The sequence below is a fragment of the Polistes fuscatus genome, unplaced genomic scaffold (assembly GCF_010416935.1).
Source record: "Polistes fuscatus isolate 324 unplaced genomic scaffold, CU_Pfus_HIC Scaffold7, whole genome shotgun sequence".
In the NCBI taxonomy this organism is placed as follows: domain Eukaryota; kingdom Metazoa; phylum Arthropoda; class Insecta; order Hymenoptera; family Vespidae; genus Polistes; species Polistes fuscatus.
In genome coordinates, this window is record NW_025113151.1 from 10034925 (window position 1) to 10055634 (window position 20710).

The 20710-nt window shown below is 30.5% G+C and overlaps 5 protein-coding genes across 5 annotated transcripts in view; 3 read left to right on the forward strand and 2 right to left on the reverse strand.

Moving 5' to 3' along the window:
- Window positions 1–1868, reverse strand: part of LOC122524084 (circadian locomoter output cycles protein kaput-like) — a 49038-nt gene extending 47170 nt beyond the window's left edge. Inside the window, exon 1 of the mRNA XM_043646166.1 lies at window positions 1477–1868. The gene's annotated coding sequence lies outside the window, so the exon portion shown is untranslated. The remainder of the gene's footprint in view (window positions 1–1476) is intronic.
- A 1566-nt stretch (window positions 1869–3434) lies between these two features.
- On the forward strand, window positions 3435–6539 carry LOC122524087 (heat shock protein 83-like). The gene is made up of 3 exons (XM_043646168.1): window positions 3435–3807; window positions 4050–4168; window positions 4307–6539. The coding sequence occupies exons 1-3, from the start codon at window positions 3658–3660 to the stop codon at window positions 6204–6206; spliced, it is 2169 nt and encodes a 722-aa protein (XP_043502103.1). The 5' UTR covers window positions 3435–3657; the 3' UTR covers window positions 6207–6539.
- A 315-nt stretch (window positions 6540–6854) lies between these two features.
- On the forward strand, window positions 6855–11287 carry LOC122524089 (staphylococcal nuclease domain-containing protein 1). Its single transcript, XM_043646169.1, has 9 exons — window positions 6855–7541; window positions 8034–8155; window positions 8217–8359; window positions 8443–8937; window positions 9020–9494; window positions 9576–10206; window positions 10298–10747; window positions 10846–11052; window positions 11139–11287. Exons 1-9 carry the CDS (start codon window positions 7476–7478, stop codon window positions 11241–11243), a joined length of 2694 nt encoding a protein of 897 aa, XP_043502104.1. The 5' UTR covers window positions 6855–7475; the 3' UTR covers window positions 11244–11287.
- Window positions 11288–13120: 1833 nt separating this feature from the next.
- On the reverse strand, window positions 13121–15434 carry LOC122524090 (methylosome protein 50-like). The gene is made up of 6 exons (XM_043646170.1): window positions 15416–15434; window positions 14514–14648; window positions 14066–14402; window positions 13820–13992; window positions 13540–13732; window positions 13121–13340 (listed from the first exon to the last, which is right to left on the reverse strand). The coding sequence occupies exons 2-6, from the start codon at window positions 14623–14625 to the stop codon at window positions 13160–13162; spliced, it is 996 nt and encodes a 331-aa protein (XP_043502105.1). The 5' UTR covers window positions 14626–14648; window positions 15416–15434; the 3' UTR covers window positions 13121–13159.
- A 38-nt stretch (window positions 15435–15472) lies between these two features.
- Window positions 15473–19543, forward strand: LOC122524091 (vesicle-associated membrane protein-associated protein B). The gene is made up of 6 exons (XM_043646171.1): window positions 15473–15761; window positions 17253–17408; window positions 17495–17607; window positions 17677–17856; window positions 17952–18053; window positions 18204–19543. The coding sequence occupies exons 1-6, from the start codon at window positions 15704–15706 to the stop codon at window positions 18351–18353; spliced, it is 759 nt and encodes a 252-aa protein (XP_043502106.1). The 5' UTR covers window positions 15473–15703; the 3' UTR covers window positions 18354–19543.
- Window positions 19544–20710: the final 1167 nt, after the last annotated feature.

Here is a 20710-nt window from a genome sequence, read left to right on the forward strand (position 1 = left end):
AAAAAGAAAAACAACTTTTAAATAACTTAAAAAAACTTTCATTAGCTTTATATTATTATTATTATTATTATTATTATTATTATTATTATTATTATTATTATTCTAGCTACTTAAGCTACCTTAACATAAGCTACCTTAACATAACCTAATTTATTTATACATAAAAATACTTCGGATAATATTATTGCATTATAATATAACTAATTTTGAATAATAAATACTAATAATAATAATAATAAGATATAGTGATAAATCATAGGAACTATAAAAAGGAATAAACGATTCGAAATATAACTCACACCGTGACCTCTATTGACGGGAAAAAGAACTAGGTCTGTTTTATCGACGATACCGAGAACCCTGACTGGGTTAATGACCCCAACGTTAAGGAGCGCCTGACCTATATATCGACGACCAAACTCACACTCAGAGAGAACGTTCTCACGTTGGATGTATGTCCCTTCTTTCTTCTTTATATTTTCGTATGTGTGTATGGCACATTGAAACAAGACGCCATCCTCTTCTTCTCTCTTGGCTACACTAACTTATATATATATACTTATATTACTTATATACTTGCTATGTAATTACACTACTTCACAATTGCACGGTTTCTTCTTTTCTTTTACATTTTTCTTTTTGGTTATTTTATTTTATCTTTCTCTATTCGTTTTAAAACGAAAAATACGTTAGGTTTATCTGATAACAAAGAGAAATTTTGATCGATTGATCGTAAAGTTACTGATTCGCCGAGATTTTTACTTGGAAAAATTTGTATTTTTTAATTCAAGTAAAGGCTACTGCGAGCAAATGCACGAGTATGAGCATATGTGTAGTACACAGTATATTTGTGTGCACGCGGTTCTTTCCTCTTTCGCTTTTTTTCTTTATTTCTTTAGGAAGGCACCATAGGGGTTTACCATATGCAAGACATAAAGAAACGAGTCCTATGTGATCTTTCTCACGATATTACTATTTTCTAATGACTAGCAAATGATCATTATTTTTCCATCGTAATTCATAAATTTAATTATCTATATTGATTGTTATTTTAGCTATTAATTGATCGAAATTTGGTTTAACGGTTTTTAAATAATTTGCTTGTCGATTATTTAAATCCCTTGTTTATCTCTTTGAAATGTAAGAAGCAATAAACACAATAATAATGTCCAAGTATTACGAGTTGTAAAAAGACTAAGAAGGACGTCAATGCCCCGCATTATGACAACAGGGAACACACCCGAAATCTAATAGCCACGATATCTCGATGCATGCATATAGAATTAAATAATGACAACGACAATGAGGACGACAACGAGGTCGACAACGAGGACGACGACGAAAGATAACCTAACGATCATCGATCGTCCAAAAAGACACAAAATTTCTTTTACAGTAAAACGCAAAATAAGGGAAGAATGCACAAAGAAATACAAATATAAAAATAATCATGATAATTTAATTGTAAATACATACCAGTGTAACACTAACACTGAAAATTGCAAACTTTTCTTGAACGAAACAAACAAAGTCCCCAAGTTTTTTTCTTCAGCCGCGAACGGCGTCTACTTTCATCACAACACATTAAACATATTAACACACCACTTTGCATGCGTTCATTTTTATCAACTCCGATCATTAAACTCGTAAATACAGACGATACTACTAGGAGACCTTAACGTGCCATCGACCACACGAAACCGCACTGGCGCTAACGCACTAGTGATACACCACCGCCATGTTTTCTTTTGTCGCTCTTTTCCTTCTGATCGTTATCGAATACGACCGAATCACCCGAGCGTCATCTGACAATTTTGAAGATTTTTTGGAATAGTATCGCCATCTGGTACCAATTGTACCAATTAAAAATATATCATTTTCCCCACCCTTAGCAACGGCGGGAAATCAATTTGATCAAATTTAAATTATCATAGGATTCAAAATATTAATTAAATTTTATATAAATATTAAACAAATAGCTAAGTGTGTATTAAAAGTAACAATTCCATTTGAAGGAAATACTAATAATAATAATACTATAAATAACAACGGCCATGGCGCTGTAATAGCACTAGTTCCGGGTCCGATCATTTAAGTCAAGCAGCGCTGAGTACGATTAGTACTTGGATGGGTGACCCGCTTGAGAAAAAAAAAGATGCCGTAAATTTGAAATCGTTTTGCCGCGCATCGTAAATACATCATGGTGCCGTTTTTACCACGTGCTCGGAAAAAAATCACTCCCATCACATTTTCCCAAACGCCCCAAAAGAAGTATAACTTCAAAAACTGCATGTTTCTTTTATACAAATAATATATCCATATGAAATGCTAGTAATTATAATGCTTTTCAAGTCTTAGCAACGTTATTATGACGATATTAGCAACGTATTTATATGAATGTGTCAAGGTTATCAAGTATATGTATAAATATGTATTTCTTACCTAAAATTCTTTCTTCCTTCTCTTTATCTTTATACATTTGACAATTTCTATTTAAATCTTTTCAACAAGTTCTATAAATTTTAATATATCCTAACGTATATAAAATCATTTTACATAGATACAATTATTTCATTTTCCCTACTAGAATCTTCGGATAATATATCTTGCGACATTGTATATTAATAAAAAATTTACGAATTTGAATAAAGAATATCTCTAACGGTCGAGTATAATTAAAGCACGATTCAATAAAATTATTTTTATCTGACATGAGTTACTTGAAAAGATTGTGCAAGCTACTACTCGAATAATAATTTGTCGACATTATACAATAAAAGAAATTAAAAAAAATAATTTATTACGACATAATTAAATATCATCAAATTTGTATAATAATTATTTCTTATTGAAAGTGTAAAAGTAAGAAAATGAATAATGATTCGTTTGTTAAAAAAAAATTTGTATGTATTAAAATAATTCTTAAAAAATGAACGAAACAAAGACAAATAATTTATTAATAGATGATAAAAATAAAAAAATATATATTACCTTATTTTAATATAAATTTAATTTAAATAAAATGTAATTGAAACAAACACTTAAGAAACGAGGAGAAAAAAAAAGTAAATGATAGTTTCTCTTATGTTTCGTTAATTTATAATAACACTATTCAAGTATCGACGGTTCGCGATGCTTCTAGATACGTGTCCTATAGGGTCTATGTTCCGGTTACTACGTTAATCGATTCAGCGACCGTTAAAATTTGAATTTCTTCCGAGATAAGGAGAACTATATAATAGGTTTAATATTGAAGATAATTCTTGTAATAATTTTAACGATAAGTTATGACTCGATTTTGTCGTAAGATAATGAAAATAAATTCGTTGAATAGACTCAAATCCGATGGAACATTCGCGAATTGGTTGAAATTTCCGGCGAGGAATTTCTAGAATCTTCATCACTCAATAAAAGCGGCGCGTTTCCCCCCACCTTCTTTTAATTTTCTAAGAAGACCGCGGACGGAACGTGTCGATTCGAAGTCTACGCTAAAGTTAAATACGAGAAATTATTAGAGAGTTACAACATTTTCGCAATCGAAAATTACTCTTCGATAAAATAAAAGAGACATTTTACATTTGCGATCAAGTATAAATCTTAAAAACATCTACTTACTGAGATTTATTGTGATTAAAGCTGAATTTGACATCTAACAAGATGCCGGCCGACGTTGCAATGATGGATGCCAATGAAGTCGAAACTTTCGTCTTTCAAGCCGAAATTGCTCAATTAATGAGCTTGATTATCAATACCTTTTACTCGAACAAAGAGATTTTTATCCGAGAATTAATTTCCAACGCATCTGACGTGAGTAACTTTTACTTCTAATTTCTATTTGTACTTTTTTCTTTTTTCTTTCTTTCTTTCTTTTATTTGTTTTCTTTTTTCCTTTCTTTTTTTGCTTTTATTTTCACCTCTTTGCCCTAACGAATGTAATCAACAAGAATATACTATATATAACTAAGAATTCTATTTAGAAACTATAAATAATTTATCATGTAACGTTAAATTAATAAGTCAATAAATCAAATACGTTTTCTTTGTTTCAGGCTTTGGACAAAATTCGTTATGAATCTCTTACGGAACCAACGAAGTTAGATACATGCAAAGAATTATTCATTAAGATCGTTCCCAACAAAAATGATCATACGCTTACTATTATTGACTCGTATGTATTTTTCTCCTGAAACAGTTTTCTAACTAGCTTATCATCACTAAATGTGAACAATTTTTGTAACCATTTGATAGCAAATAATATGACAAATGTATGTTACTTTATCAATTTTCTCTGGTTTTTGTTTTACAGAGGTTGTGGAATGACCAAAGCTGATCTCGTCAATAATTTAGGTACTATTGCAAAGTCTGGTACTAAGGCTTTTATGGAAGCTTTGCAAGCTGGAGCTGATATTTCTATGATTGGTCAATTTGGCGTTGGTTTCTATTCTGCATACCTAGTAGCAGATAAAGTTACAGTAGTATCAAAACACAACGACGATGAACAATATTTATGGGAATCCTCTGCCGGTGGTTCTTTCATAGTTCGTCCTGACAATGGAGAACCTATTGGAAGAGGCACAAAAATAATTTTGCACATTAAAGAAGATCAAACCGAATATTTGGAGGAGGAGAAAATCAAAGAAATTGTCAAGAAGCATTCCCAATTTATTGGTTACCCAATAAAATTACTCGTCGAGAAAGAAAGGGATAAAGAATTAAGCGAAGATGAGGATGATGAACCATCGAAGGAAATGGAAGCCGAGGATGCAAAACCTAAAATTGAAGATGTCGGAGAAGATGAAGAAGAGGAAAAGTCTACCACTGAAAAGAAAAAGAAGAAAAAGGTCATCAAAGAAAAATATACAGAGGACGAAGAACTTAATAAGACCAAACCAATTTGGACCAGAAATCCAGATGATATTACTCAAGAAGAGTATGGTGAATTTTACAAGAGCTTGACGAATGATTGGGAAGATCATTTGGCCGTCAAACATTTCTCTGTTGAAGGTCAATTAGAATTTAGAGCTCTGCTGTTCATACCAAGAAGAGCACCATTTGATCTTTTTGAAAACAAAAAGAAGAAGAATAATATTAAATTATACGTTAGGAGAGTCTTCATTATGGACAATTGCGAAGAAATTATTCCAGAATATCTTAACTTTGTCAAGGGTGTGGTGGATAGCGAAGATCTTCCATTAAATATATCTCGTGAAATGTTACAACAAAATAAGATTCTCAAAGTTATCAGGAAGAATCTTGTAAAGAAAGCTTTAGAACTTTTTGAAGAATTATCCGAAGATAAAGATAATTACAAAAAATGTTATGAACAATTCAGTAAAAATTTGAAATTAGGTATTCACGAAGATAGCCAAAACAGGAAAAAGCTTTCTGAATTATTGCGATACAACACTTCTGCTTCGGGTGATGAAATGTGCTCGCTTAAAGATTACGTTGGCCGTATGAAAGAAAATCAGAAACATATATACTACATCACAGGAGAGAGCAAGGAACAAGTGGCCAATAGTTCCTTTGTTGAACTCGTTAAGAAACGTGGTTTTGAAGTTGTCTATATGACAGAGCCCATTGATGAATATGTTGTTCAACAATTGAAGGAATTTGATGGAAAACAATTGGTCTCTGTCACTAAAGAAGGCTTAGAACTTCCAGAGGATGAAGAAGAAAAGAAGAAAAGAGAGGAAGATAAGGCCAAATTCGAAAATCTTTGCAAAGTCATGAAAGATATCCTCGACGCGAAGGTAGAAAAAGTAGTTATTTCTAACAGACTTGTTGACTCTCCATGTTGTATTGTTACATCCCAATATGGATGGACGGCCAACATGGAAAGAATAATGAAAGCCCAAGCTCTTCGCGATACATCTACCATGGGATATATGGCTGCAAAGAAACATTTAGAAATCAATCCTGATCATCCTATAATGGAAAATCTAAGGCAGAAAATAGAGACTGATAAGAATGACAAATCTGTTAAAGATTTGGTTAAACTTCTATTTGAAACTGCTCTTCTTTCGTCTGGCTTTGCTCTTGAAGATCCACAAATACACGCATCGAGGATATACAGAATGATCAAATTGGGTCTTGGTTTTGAAGACACTGAAACATTTGATGAAGAGGTAGAAAAAATGGACACAGATGTTCCTGCTCTTGAAGGAGATACAGAAGAAATTTCTAGAATGGAAGAAGTAGATTAATACTTTAATTTAAATATTTCGAGAGCGTTAATATCCAAAGACTTTTAGGATTTAGAAAAAGACTGTTGAAGACTAATAGTACTAATAGTATTTCTTTATTTTTTCTTCGATTTTTTGGTTTTTCTCTTTTGCCTCATCCAAGAGGTCTTATATGCGAGACAGAATGAGGTGTCATGCTTAGTTTTATTTTTTTATCTTTTAAGCGTTATTTAGTATGAAAAATATGAGCAGAGAGTGTGTTAAAGTGTAAATGTTATTTTTGCATGTTTGTAGGAATAAGTCGTATTTGTGCGTGTCACTTAATTCTAACTAATAGTTAATTTTTATTTCGAAGGAAAAAAAAAGATAAGATTCTATTTTCTAAGCGAAGAGATATTGATCTGTTATTTTTATTTTTTTATCTTTCATTATTCTCCATTATTTTTTACTTTTGTTATTCCGTTATAATATCACATAGATTAAATATTTAAAATGTTGTAAACATAAACATTAAATAAAAATGTCTGAATTTAAAAACTATTATAAATTTTACGTTTAAGCGAATGTACTTTTTATATATATATATATATATATATATATATATATATATATATATACACACATATAAATCTTCCTCTCTTGATTTATTTTTTACAATAATGAAAATTTATAATATTATGTTAAGATGTAGACAAATTTTATTGATAATAGATTCTCTCTAATATAATACTAAATTAGAATATTTCCTGATGACTATGGATGATAATGAGAAATAACATTCAGAGATAGATAGTAGAGGTGTTCGCATAACTGAAAATTTGCAAAAGTTTAATTTAAGATATGAGTATCGTTCAGTAGAAATATAAGGTCAAATAAATATGTAATTTATAGAAGTAAAGAGAGAGAAAATTCCTAATTGTTAAATAGAGAGAAAAACGTTTGGATTAATTTTAAATGAGAGAAAAATAAATAATTATTTCGGTAGAGTGCGACACCGTCGTTTATCGAAATGTCGCGTGTTGCCACATCACCACCAAATCAAATGAGTTCGTACGATGTTTTCTGTATAGATTGCGCCACTGTCGAATAACCCACGATACGTGGAAAGCAGCGTGAGTTTTTCTGCTTCTATACAACATGTCAAATTACTGTTGAATTTACCTTAATTATCTGACGCTAGAAATCGTATTTATTACGATATCAGTGTATTCTAATTCGCAATAACGTCGAAACGGGCGAAAGTTCGATTAGACATTTTTTGTTCATTTATTGAGAATCAGCGTTCTGCATATGCACGGCACGATGAGCACACCAGCTCAGGGCCAAGTTAAACCGAGAAACGGCGTGGTTAAGCAGGTAAGCGTTCAAAACTTCATGGATAATCTAATTTTTTGCATTTTATTGAACAGATTTATTCGAGAAATCGAAATCTAAATTGAATAATTTATCCTAACGCCGAAGAATACCCTTACCTTTTCTTACTTCTTTATTTTCTTTAAATATACTCTTATTAAAAAAAAGGAAAAACGTGCACAACATATGGTCATTGTATCATCGTTCCTTCATTTCTTTATATTTCTTTACTTTGTACTTCAATATTCTAATCCATATGTTAACATTTAACTATTGCGTCATGTAGAACATGATATGGCATTATTTCTCAACTTTGAAATCTTTCCAACTAATGATCTTAACAAATAAAACTTCTTATGCTTAATCTTGTATGAAAAGTACTTTTCTTTTTACATAAAATAAATGATACATTAACTTAATTGATATCCTTTGTATATATGACGATATATTGTTGATTATTATTTCATATAAAAAAAATATATATTTTTTGTATAGATCATTTCAGGAGATACTATTGTAATTCGTGGACAGCCGATTGGAGGACCCCCACCAGAAGTTACTATAACCTTATGTAACATAACCGCTCCAAAATTAGAACGCTGGAAAACAAATGATAGGTAAGAATAATTGTTAAGCCTTCCAATTAGAAAACATGTTAACTTATAATTGAATTTACAGCGTCGAAGAAAGTAAAGATGAACCTTATGCCTGGGAAGCAAGAGAATTTCTACGTAGAAAACTTATCGGTCAAGATGTTACTTTTACCACCGAAAAAGCTGTTAATACTAACAAAACATACGGCACTGTTTGGCTGGGAAAAGGTATAGGTTTACATATACGTATAAATTAATTTTGTAAAATTAATTAGATATTTATGCAATACTTAACGATCTCTTTTTGACAGATAAAAATGGAGAAAATGTTATTGAGTCTTTAGTTTCTGAAGGCTTAGTTAACGTTAAAAAAGATACTCGCAATCCTACAGCTGAGCAAACACGGTTGATCGAATTAGAAAATGCTGCGAAAGCAGCTAACAAAGGCAAATGGTCAGATTCACCAGGTTCTGCACACGTACGTGACGTTAAATGGACCGTTGATGATCCTAGAAAATTGGTAGAAAAATATGGCAAGAAACCCGTTAAAGCTGTTATTGAATTTGTTTTCAATGGATCAACCGTAAAAGCATTTTTGTTACCTGAATTTTACAACATTGTATTGATGATATCTGGTATTCGATGTCCTGGTTGGCCAAGTGGACGACGGGATGCTAATTCAGGTGATCCGTATGCAGAAGAAGCAAGGTATTTTGTAGAGTCCCGCCTTCTACATAGAGATGTCGAGATTATTCTCGAATCTGTAAATAACAACAATTTTGTTGGAAGCGTTATTCATCCTAAAGGTTAATATTATTTGTCACAATATGATTGTAGATTCGATGCAAATACTCAAAATCACCATTAACAATTTCATTTATTTAATAGGAAATATTGCGGAAATCTTATTGAGCGAAGGTTTTGCAAAGTGCCAAGATTGGTCTATAAACAACAGCAAATCTGGTGCAGAAAAGCTTTACCTTGCTGAAAAAGCTGCTAAAGAGGCACGATTACGTTTATGGAAAGATTATAAGCCGTCTGGGCCGCAAATCGAATTTACTGGTACTATCGTTGAAATCGTAAATGCTGACGCGTTTATTATCAGGACACAAAATGGGGAAAACAAAAAAGTCTTTTTAAGCAGCATTCGACCACCATCCAGAGAAAAGAAACCTGGTGAAGATACTAATAATACTACCAGGTCGAACCGACCTCTGTATGACATACCATGGATGTTAGAAGCACGTGAATTTCTTAGAGAAAAATTTATCAGAAAAAACGTTAAAGTTGTAGTCGATTATACGCAACCAGCAAGAGATAATTTTCCAGAAAAATTATGTTGTACAGTAATGTGTGGAAAAACGTAAGTTAGAAGGAAATATTTATTTATATCCCGTATTTTATGTATTCATCGCTATTTATTCCTTTTTTTTTTTTTTTATAGAAATGTTGCAGAAGCATTAGTTTCAAGGGGTCTTGCTAGAGTGGTGAAACATAAGCAAAGCGACGATCAACGTTCCTCTCATTACAATTTGCTTCAAGTTGCCGAAAGTAAAGCAGAAAAATCACAACATGGATTGCACGCAAAAAAAGATATTCCAGTTCATAGATTAGTAGATCTTTCCAACGATCCCTCTAAAGCTAAAGCATTCTTAACATCATTGAAGAGAGCCCAAGGAATTAAAGCTGTGGTTGAATTCGTCACAAGTGGTTCACGCTTGAAATTGTTTTTACCAAAAGAAGATCAACTAATAACATTCGTATTAGCTGGTATTAGAACACCTCGATGTCAGAGATCTTTACCTGGAGGAGGTATTATTAAAGCAGATGAATATGGAGATAAAGCTCTAGCTTTCACTAAGGAACATTGCTTCCAAAGGGACGTAGAGATTAAAATTGAAAGTACAGAGACTAAAGGAAGCGGTTTTATAGGATGTTTGACCGTTAATGATATTAATATGTCTGTTGCTTTGGTAGAGGAAGGTCTAGCCGAAGTAGTGACTTTCCCTGATTTAGGTGAATTTACCAAAACGCTTAAAGCTGCGGAAGAAAGGGCAAAGTCGAAAAAGCTTAATGTTGGTATTTTATATATACAATTCATTTATTTTTTTAATATTTAATATTATCTAAATATTTATAATTAATTGTTGATTTTATTTTTTGTAGATTTGGAAGAATCGCGTCGAAGTGCAAGTTGAGAATGAAAAGAATGAAGATGAGAAAGAAGTTGCAGAAAGAAAAATAGATTATCAAGAAATAGTTATTACTGAAGTAACTGAAGATCTTCATTTCTATGCTCAACACGTTGAACAGGGCAGTTCGTTGGAAAACTTACTTTTGCAATTACGACAAGAATTAGCTGCTAGTCCTCCACTTCCTGGTGCTTATAAGCCTACGAGGGGTGACTTGGCAGTAGCCAAATTTACAGGCGATGACCAATGGTATCGCGTTAAAACAGAAAAAGTAGCAGGCCCAAATGTTAGTGTATTTTACATTGACTACGGTAATAGAGAAACTGTTAATGTAACACGAGTCGCTGATTTACCTGCTCGTTTTGCAACTGACAAGTCTTACGCGCACGAGTACACACTTGCATGCGTTGCTTTACCAAACGATGTAAGCAATTTAATTATTTTTTCTCTTTTAATTAATAATAAACATTACAATATTTGAATTATTTCACAATAACAATATTATTATAAATGAATTTTTAGAATGATGATAAAAAGGCAGCTGTACAAGCATTTAAAGAGGATGTAATGGATAAAATATTATTAATGAATGTTGAGTACAAAGTAAACAACAATCTTCATGCTGTAACTCTCGCTGATGTATCTACAAACGATGATATTGCCAAAGGGCTCATTGCAGATGGACTATTATTGGTTCACAAACATAAAGATAAGAGACTTGGAAAATTGGTAAGTTGAATTATTAATTTTAAAGCAGTATATGACAAAAATTAGAAATTAGTTTATTCCTTGTCTATGTTTCCAATTTTTAATAGATTGAAGAATATGCAAAAGCGGAAGAAGAAGCTAAGCATAATCGTCGTAATATCTGGGAATATGGAGATATTAGAGCGGATGAGGATAAAGAATTTGGAGCGTAATCGAGTTACTGAAAATACTGAGAAATATTTCCGATCAAACAAAAGTGATATAAAGAAAAAAAAGACATTTTTGAAAAACATAATAATAAATGCATAATAATTATATATATATATATGTGTGTGTATACATGTATATATGTATACATATATATGTATATATATATTGACTAGATTGATGGAAAAGAATGAATGTCGATATGAGAGTTACATATTGCATTCGTGATAATGCAATTATATTTCAGTATATAAAAACCCAAAATGTACATAACGATTTAATTAATGTCCATAATTATTAGCATATTACAAAGGACAAAGAACAAAGTACAGATGCAGAAAATAAATGGATCAGACTGCCTCTATTTACTGACATAAAATATGTATTCTCATCGACGCATACATTCATTACTCTTTGGTGCCACAATGTAAATGTTTTTTTTCAATCTGATCATGAATGACTTTTGATAAAATATTATTTCCTGGTTCGCCAATCTATCCAAACTGTGTGCAATTTATATTTGTTAACATACCTTCATATAAAATTAATATTTATCTTTAGATGTATATTACATTTAAAAGTTGGCTGCAAAAGTAGAATTCGTCAAATATTATAAAACATATCTGTTCATCTAATTAACAGATTGCACTTGAACGTTTAAAGTGTTGTATCAGAGAAATACCTATCTCAAACGTGTTATGTTAAGGAGACTGTATAGAATCAAATAAGAACTTATTTAGGATATGACCTATTTTAAAAAAATAGGAATATGAAATTGCAAATATTCTTCTTTAACATTATCACGTGATTATTATTATTTTTTTTTTTTTCATTCTTTTCCTATATATGGGTTCTCTTAGTTTCATATCATTGAAAAGCACGACGTTGCATTTCTTTTTTAAGCATAATAGACCAGATATTATTCAATATGATCTCAATCTTTAGCATGCGCATTTTATTTTACATTTGTTCTTTTCTAAGCTAAAAATAATTTGAATTGATCGTGATCAATGGTCATAATCATAGATTAAAAACGTGCAAACGTTATCGTAACAAATATTTCAAATAAATATAACCATAAAAATTGCAAAGAATTTATAAAACGTGAAATTTATACTAAATTTTCTATATACACATTTAATTTTTTTATCTATTAAAAAGCTTAACGCGTATGGAAGAATGGCGAATAGTTGTAAGGAAAGAAAATGTATAAGGATTAAAGACTCGATTAATTTTTCTCAAGTACTGAAATGGGAATGTTACAATCAAATCATGTTGTGTATATGATTAATTATATTATATATGCTTCTCATTCTATGATTTTATGTCATATAATTACGGAATTATGGTATTCTTCTGCAAAGAAATGCATTTATCTATTGTCTAATATGGGCACACTTTAATAATTTTATTTAACGGATGAGAAGACATCGTTTCCATTTATTTATAAATGACATTGTTTTGTCTATTTCACAATGAATAAATATTTCAATTTCGATGTAATGATTTTTTATTTACATTAAAAATGTCATTTACTTTATTGAATTATGGCCAATATGGAAAAAGGAAATCTTTAGAAATATTGATAGTTATGCAAGACTACATTCCAATATATATATATATATATATATATTTATATATATATTGCTATACATTTGAGAATTATTTAAAAAAATTGTAAGAATTATAAATGACTAGAACACAATGGGGTATCTAAGATTTTAATTAGAATTGCTCGTTCTCTGGTCCTGAAAAAAAAAACCAAACTATTCTAAGCAAATTTGTAAATGAAGGAACAAAGAAATGAAAACTGCATTAAAATGTATAGAAACATTAATATTTCTATTTTATTAAACTGATCGGTGAATCAGAGTTAATTTTAATATAAAAGTAACAAGTTTAATGTTCAATTATACAAAAATTAAATTGTATGTTTTAAAACTTGATCATCCCAAGAACACGATAACAGTTTATCTTTGTACCAAGCGAGTCCACGTACAAAATCCGTATGCGTAGTATCTTCATAAATAACATTACAATCTTTATTTGTATCAAGAACTTTAATTACTACATCGTCGCAGCAACAAGCTATTTGACTTGACCTAGAGAAAGATAAATGAAAGATATATGTAAATTCTTTGAATTATTAAATGAAACATCCTAATTGATTTAATGTTCAATATCGATTGAAATGAGACAAGTATAATAATTATCAATGATCTATGTGTGCAAATAAGTGTTTAGATATTATTTGAATATGGGTTATTAATGTAAAGATCATGCCAAATTTCATTGTATTACCTTTCTGGATTTGGATTAAATAAAAGCTTATGTATTGATCTGGAAAATATTAATGACTCGAATAATACGTCATCCGTATTTCTAATATCTATTAACGTAACACTTCCATCATTTGCACCTATCGCTACAATATTATCAGAGACAGGACTGCAAGATACCGAAGTCAACCCATAGCCATATTTTTCTAAAATACCTTATAGAATATAAAACAAGATTAATATTAATGAAAATATTCAAATATAAAATAAAGAATAATATCTTTAAATATAAGCAAACTTACAGTGCGCAGGTTTTGATTTTCTTAGGTCCCACATTAACGCGCAATTATCTAATGACGAAGACATAAATACAGAATTATTTCCATGTTGTACATCGACTCCAGTTACAACATCTATGTGACTAGAATGGAATGAATCTGTAGACATTAGATTAGATATATCCCAGACCTTTATGCTACGACAAATGAATATTAATATTTCTATAATTTTCTTAAATGGTTTATGATTTGTAATGATAAGAAGCGTACCAACAATCCATTCCGCTACTCACTAAACGTTCTTTATCAGAAAATACTGAAATGCTTGTAAGAGTATCATCGTGTTGACAAGCATATCCAAAGCATTGTAATTCTATCGTATCTTTCTCAGATGTTTCAACTAGGCCAATTATTTGTAACAAGCCGCTATCCTCGCCAATTATAAATTTATCTTTCTCTAGATATGCTCCCGTTGTTATACCAGTTACAGTTTTAGTCGTTAGAAAAGCTTTAGATTTTGTAAAATCTGAAATATCATTATAATACCACACAGTACCAGTCCAAAAACGATCTGTCATATTACTACCACCGAGAATAGCATTATTATCTGTAAATCAATAAAACGTGCAAACGTTAATTTAGATATTATACATTGGATATGTATATATTTATTGAAATTATGTTTAAATTTATATAAACATGCAATGTTGAATATTACCATCATATACCAATATAAGTTGTAAATGTTTATCAGAAACAGTCGGACGATCGGCTTGTGTTAAATTTCTGTAGATTTCGGCATTTAAATTCGGAGCAATAGATATATCCATGATCTTAAATTATTTATACCTAACTATATATTAATATAAAAAGTTATAAAATATCAGCAATACCTATATTCATTTAATACCAAAACAATAGAAAATTCAAAGTAAATCGTAGGATTTACAATTGAACCTTTACCATTGTAATTTTTATGTGAAATCAGCCAATAAATGAATAGCAACCATTAAAGCAATGATATCATTGGTCGAACGTATATAATCCATGGACAAATAGCGATATCTTTTAGAATGCTTCAGGCAAATTTACAACACCAATTCTCATGTTAAAATAAGTCAAATTTTTTCATTAAAAATAATATAAATATTTTAAATATAAAAATGAATAACAGTATAAGCGCGAAAATTAAAGTAAATTAAATAATTTAAATGAGAATTCGTACAAAAGAGATATGTTAAAATGTAATATTGATATTAAGAAAGAAAAAATAAAAATAAAAGTAGTGTGTTATATACACGTATATAAAAATATGTATTATACGTTAAGTATTTGGAAAAAAGAATATCCAAACAATTGCAAGATAAAAAGAAACTATAATTTTAAACAATTGCTAAATGCTATGAACGTCTTCCCAGTTTGAAAAATTCATCCGTTGGAAAATATGATTAGAAATTTATAGAAAATTAATAGTTACGATATAAGGTAATACGACCTTTAATCGAATTGTCACGAGATTCTTGTTTTGCTTTCATTTCTCATCTCAACCCCACTCCTGGGGTCATATTTTCTCGCCATCCAAATTTACATGTGGCGTGTAAAAGTAGAGAATATGATTACCGTGGTAAGATCATCGTGACGTAACGCGTCCAAGTACGCCTGATAATTTCCGTCGTGACGCATGCGTATTCGCTCGCAAGGAGAGAGAAAATTGGAATTAGTCGAACGGAATCCCGGAAAGCGAGTACGAGATACGCGTGGTGCCGTTTTACCAATATCAGAGCGAGCACACGGAAAAAAAAGTCCAGATCAATTAATTCATTAAAGTTAATATAATAGAAGAAACGAAAGCCCTTTAACGCCGAAGTGACGCGACGCAAGGTTCATTGGATTGATAAAAAATATAGGATGGCGAAGCCTGCGCAAGTTTTACTTATCGAGCCGGAAAGCGAACTACGATTCAGGGGTACGAAGGATCAACGATCTTCGTAATTTATATTTCGATCGACACAACGCCTTCATATATATACATTTTTATTTATTTATTTCTTATTTTTATATCTGTCTAGTTGTCTATTTATCCATCCATCTATCTATCCATCGACCCAATCATCTATCCACCCATCCATCTAGCCATCCATTTCTTCTCTCTTATTTTATTCGTTTGAAATTATCTTTAATATACCATATAGTATGTACTCAGTTGTACGTATTATACGTTTGACTTTGATCCTACATATCACTATATCTCTTAACAAAAAGTAACCGATTTCGGTTTCGAACGAAACCCCCTAGTGCACACGGTGTTGTACTGCAATGTCAAGATGACGTAAGGGTGATAGAAACAGACAGAGAGAAATATACTACGATTCTTCCTCTCGCGTGTATTTATTAACGTCTAACGCGTTTCCTCCCTACCCAAATTGAACAATTTAGATTCGAGAAAATCCAACGAAAAGTGCCAAGTCGTACTTAACCCTATTCGTTGTACGTCATTCGCTGTCAAAGCCAAGTACAGGATGATCATTTTATTGTACGCTTCTTTTAACTCTTTTATTTCCCCTCTCCTCTTTTCTATTCTACATTACCCCTCCTCCTCGTCTTCCCCTCCTCTTTCCCTCCTCCTCGTCTCTTCCTCCTTCCCCCCATTCCTCTTCTCTTCGCTTACACACACTTTTTCTCTCTCTCTCTCCCTCTCTCTCTCTCTCTCACTCGCTTCTTCCCTACTTCCATCTTTTTCTTATCCATATACTTTGCTATCCTCTTACATATATATATATATGTCATTTTCTTTCTTTCCCTCTCTCTCTCTCTCTCTTTGTCTATCTATCTATTTATTTAACGTTTACCTTCGGCCTTGTGTAGTTTTTTTTTAATGCAAATTTTTACGTATTTAAAACTAAGTATTAAAAAAGAACCACACGCACGTCTAATTATATGTATTCTGTCAGGTCTATCACTGAATCACACAGAATCTATCACTTTCGTAGCGATGCCTTTAATTAATTAATCGTGTTATATACGCGTATTTCCATTAAAAATGTTTACTTTTTTTTTATAACCAATATTTGTTTCAATCTTTAAATAGTTAAATCTAAGCATTATTATTATTATTGTTATTATTATTATTATGAATACGAAAGATCTTTTTTTAACGCATCTAATGTAGTTTATTTGATAGAAATGTTATTCTACTTGATTATTGCTTTTCATCGATGTTGTATTAGCATTTTGCTATGTCATGTTTAACTTGTATATCAATGATCTCTGATCCATGTTATTTCTCAATAGTTTTTTATTTTATAATGATAAACGTTATTAAATGATATTGTTTCATTGTTGTTTATTTTTTTGATACATCCTATTATTTACGTTTATTAATTGCATATTATTTTATATCATATTGTATTACGTATGTGTATTATTAAAAGTTACAGTAATAGTAATTCTTTTTTAGGCCCATTCACCGGAGCTCCAGTCACATCTTACATAAAATTAATAAATCCTACCACTAACAAAGTATATTTTAAAATAAAAACGACCGTACCAAAGAAATATTGCGTACGCCCTAATTCAGGAGCCTTGAAGCCAATGGAAATTGCAGAAATAGCAGGTTAATTTTTAAATCTATTTGATTGTTGATTAATAAAAAAACTAGTTATAGATTTCGTTTACGAAAGAAAATATTTTGCATTTTAGTATGCTTACAACCTTGTGATTTTGATCCAGCGGATAAAAATAAACACAAATTTATGGTTCAGAGTTTAATAGCTCCGGATAATGATTCAGATGATTATTTAAATAACGATGTGGTATGTATCGCAGCAAATACTTTTAATTATAATTTATCTATATTATTATACGTGTTAATAATTTTTTAGTGGAAAGAGACAAAACCGGAGCAATTAATGGACTCTAAGTTAAAATGCGTATTCGAGAATCCAGTAACAACTACTGCTGCAACTAAAACGACTACAACCACTACGACAACTAGGTCGGATACTACTACGAATAATGAGAAAAATAAAGGTACTGGTGATTCGGTGAAGTCTTCTCCAAAGGTAAGTTACAACGAGTGAATAAAATCTCTTTTTAACGTTACTATCATCAAAGCAAATATTAATGATTAATAATATTAATATTTTCACATGTTCAGGTATTGGAAGAAACAGAAGAGAAATTGTTAAAAGCAGCACAAGAGGTCACTCAGCTTAGAGTAGAGGAAAGTGCTCTCAGGCAGGAAAACCTTCAACTCAGGGTAAATGATAAGAAATATTTGAAATATTTTACGATAATTCGATAAATTGTTTTTTTTTTGCCTTTTTTTTTCAATTAGCACAATTAATGCAAGATAATATTTGAATAGAGATTAGTATTAATTCTTATTTGTTGTTTTTATTATTACCAGAGAGATTTAATGAAATACCGGAATTCAGCATTGGAGGATGCTAGAGGTTTGCCAGCCCAAAGCAGTAATCAGTATTCTATGTCATCATTCAGTTATATCATTACCATTGCAATGGTCATATTAGGCTATTTGTTGGGAAAACTAATCTGAGCAGCTCTTATTCTTCAAATATACCTCGGCACATCCCTTATTTCCCTACATTCTTAGTCTGCCCCCCTGCCATCTTCAGACTGCAAAGACCAATTTCAGTCGTACCACATTATTTGGTTGATAATAATAAATTATATTAACAGGAACAGTCGTGGTCTGCATTAATAGGACTATTTGCTTTGGGAATGTGCTTAGCCCGGTAAATCCGAAATTTTGTTAACTTCGTTAAATTTGGAATCAAATCCTTTTTTAAGAAATGTTTGTTATGTTCCAGTCAAGTGTCCAATGGCTTGGGATTGATACCACATTAGTTAATTGTTAAACATCTAATAAATGTTACTGATTTACGTGAAAACTAAATATCGAGTAGCATTTCTTAGATAAATGGGGTTTACTAGTTTATACATTTGTTTTTAATAAACTTCCCACGCATACACTTCTTACAAAAGGATTTTTTACTTTGACAAACAACACTTGCCTGCGTCTTGTGTCTTTGCCACCATGCATTGCCACCACTAGGTCAATCAATTACTTATACAAAATATTAATTTTAAAGAAATTAATATTTGTTTAAATGAAGTATTTTGTATGATAGTTTTAACAAAGTTTTGCAACATTTTTTTAAATCGAATACCATCATCGAGGAGTTTATCTTTTTAAATCTAGCTCCATTTCTCAAAATAAATTGCCGATATTTTCTAATATATTTTCAATATTTTTCATTTGGTCAAATCCAAGTTTGAAAACTATAGCAATTGTAAACATTGTGTGTTCTAAGAAGAAGAGTTACGCGCGGGCACGTTAACACTGTGATAGGTAATAACGCCTTAAAAATTAAGTGTATTTCGCGCCGACATTCAACGTCAAATTTGTCATTTTATTCATTAAACATTTTTTTAATTAGTTTCATATTTAATCGAAAATGTAATTTTGAAGAATAAGCAGAGAGGGAAGGGGGGCTGACTGAATAGTAGTGGTTCGTCATTGTCCATACGGTAGTGATGACTGCATCAAAGAGCAGTGGCATATAATTTAAGAAGTTAATGCATTGAATTTATGACGCTTCAGTGTACTTTTTATTTCTTTATGTTTGTCTTATAAAAATTAAAAATAAAGATATCTCGGATGTCATACGATACAATATTTGTACTTTGTACCTCTCTGTCATTAAAATTCTTTTTGAGTCTAAAGTGGAGCATGGTTTACGTGGACATGGAATCACTCGTTTACTTTTTCTTTTTTTTTCATTTTCAACAAATAAAAACGAAGAAGAAAAAAGAAGAAAAGAACAAAAATCTAAAAAATATATATACGTATGTGTATATATATAGAGAGAGAGAGAGAATTAAAAGAAATACACTTTTTTAAGTTGGCATGCTATAAGTTATAATAAATGAAAATCGTCTTCACACTTAACAGTTAATACTTTATATACACACAAGACGTTAAACATTTATATAATTATGTAGGAGATATAAAATGATAAAAATAATACAATGGCGAACTGTTTGTATTTAAATTAGCTTATATATTATTATTCTTATCTTATTGTTAATTTCTTTTTTTTTTCCACTATTTCTTTATGTATTTTAATGCTTGTTATGCAATTACAGTTTTCTTATGTATAATACATACTACGTATATACGTGATACATCACAATGAAAACGTGTTCACTTTTATTATTTATACTATTATTTATTAGAAGTACGTTGAGATCAAATACAGTCAGAATTATATATCGAAGAAAATGTTTCAGCGAAGAACATCTAAGGTACGATGATTATCTACAGGTCAGATGATTTATGAGATTTTCAAATTATTCTTTACGACACAAGAAGTATCTTAGGGTTAATATGTAATTGTATCTTTAAGAAGAATCGAAGGAAATTTGACACATACATACTCACATATACACTATAATATACATATAATATATATATACCAGCTTTCCGGTGTTACTTAACGAGAAAATAATGGAAACAAGAAAATCGGCAAAAACAATCCGTGCCACGTTTTTTTGTAAATAATATGGTACTCGTGCATAAAGTGCACGCGTGCTATTCTACACGATCGCGTATTAATATAAAATCGTTTAAAATTCTATAATAATAAATGATAAGTAATAGTAATAATATAAAACCATTAAGATACATATTATACATAAACACATACATATACATATATATATGTATATATATATATATATATATATACATATGTATTCAAAGATCTCTGTAACGAGTTAAAAATATGCATTAAATAATTTACTTATTGTTAAATAAAACTGAAGAGAGATAGAAAAGAGGAATGATCTAATAAATTAAAATAATGTTTTGTTTGAGAGAAAAACAAAAGA

Bases quoted from the DNA above. Each gene is read 5' to 3' on its own strand.
- LOC122524089 (XM_043646169.1), top strand. From the start codon at position 7,476: ATGCACGGCACGATGAGCACACCAGCTCAGGGCCAAGTTAAACCGAGA. The intron at 8,156-8,216 runs GTAAGAATAATT...TTGAATTTACAG, and splicing joins CGCTGGAAAACAAATGATAG to CGTCGAAGAAAGTAAAGATG. The intron at 10,207-10,297 runs GTTGGTATTTTA...TATTTTTTGTAG, and splicing joins CAAAGTCGAAAAAGCTTAAT to ATTTGGAAGAATCGCGTCGA.
- LOC122524091 (XM_043646171.1), top strand. From the start codon at position 15,704: ATGGCGAAGCCTGCGCAAGTTTTACTTATCGAGCCGGAAAGCGAACTA. The intron at 15,762-17,252 runs GTACGAAGGATC...ATTCTTTTTTAG, and splicing joins AAGCGAACTACGATTCAGGG to GCCCATTCACCGGAGCTCCA. The intron at 17,608-17,676 runs GTATGTATCGCA...ATAATTTTTTAG, and splicing joins ATTATTTAAATAACGATGTG to TGGAAAGAGACAAAACCGGA.
- LOC122524090 (XM_043646170.1), bottom strand. From the start codon at position 14,625: ATGGATATATCTATTGCTCCGAATTTAAATGCCGAAATCTACAGAAAT. The intron at 14,403-14,513 runs GTAATATTCAAC...ATTGATTTACAG, and splicing joins ACTTATATTGGTATATGATG to ATAATAATGCTATTCTCGGT. The intron at 13,993-14,065 runs GTACGCTTCTTA...CATTTGTCGTAG, and splicing joins AGTAGCGGAATGGATTGTTG to CATAAAGGTCTGGGATATAT.
- LOC122524087 (XM_043646168.1), top strand. From the start codon at position 3,658: ATGCCGGCCGACGTTGCAATGATGGATGCCAATGAAGTCGAAACTTTC. The intron at 3,808-4,049 runs GTGAGTAACTTT...TCTTTGTTTCAG, and splicing joins TAATTTCCAACGCATCTGAC to GCTTTGGACAAAATTCGTTA. The intron at 4,169-4,306 runs GTATGTATTTTT...TTTGTTTTACAG, and splicing joins ACGCTTACTATTATTGACTC to AGGTTGTGGAATGACCAAAG.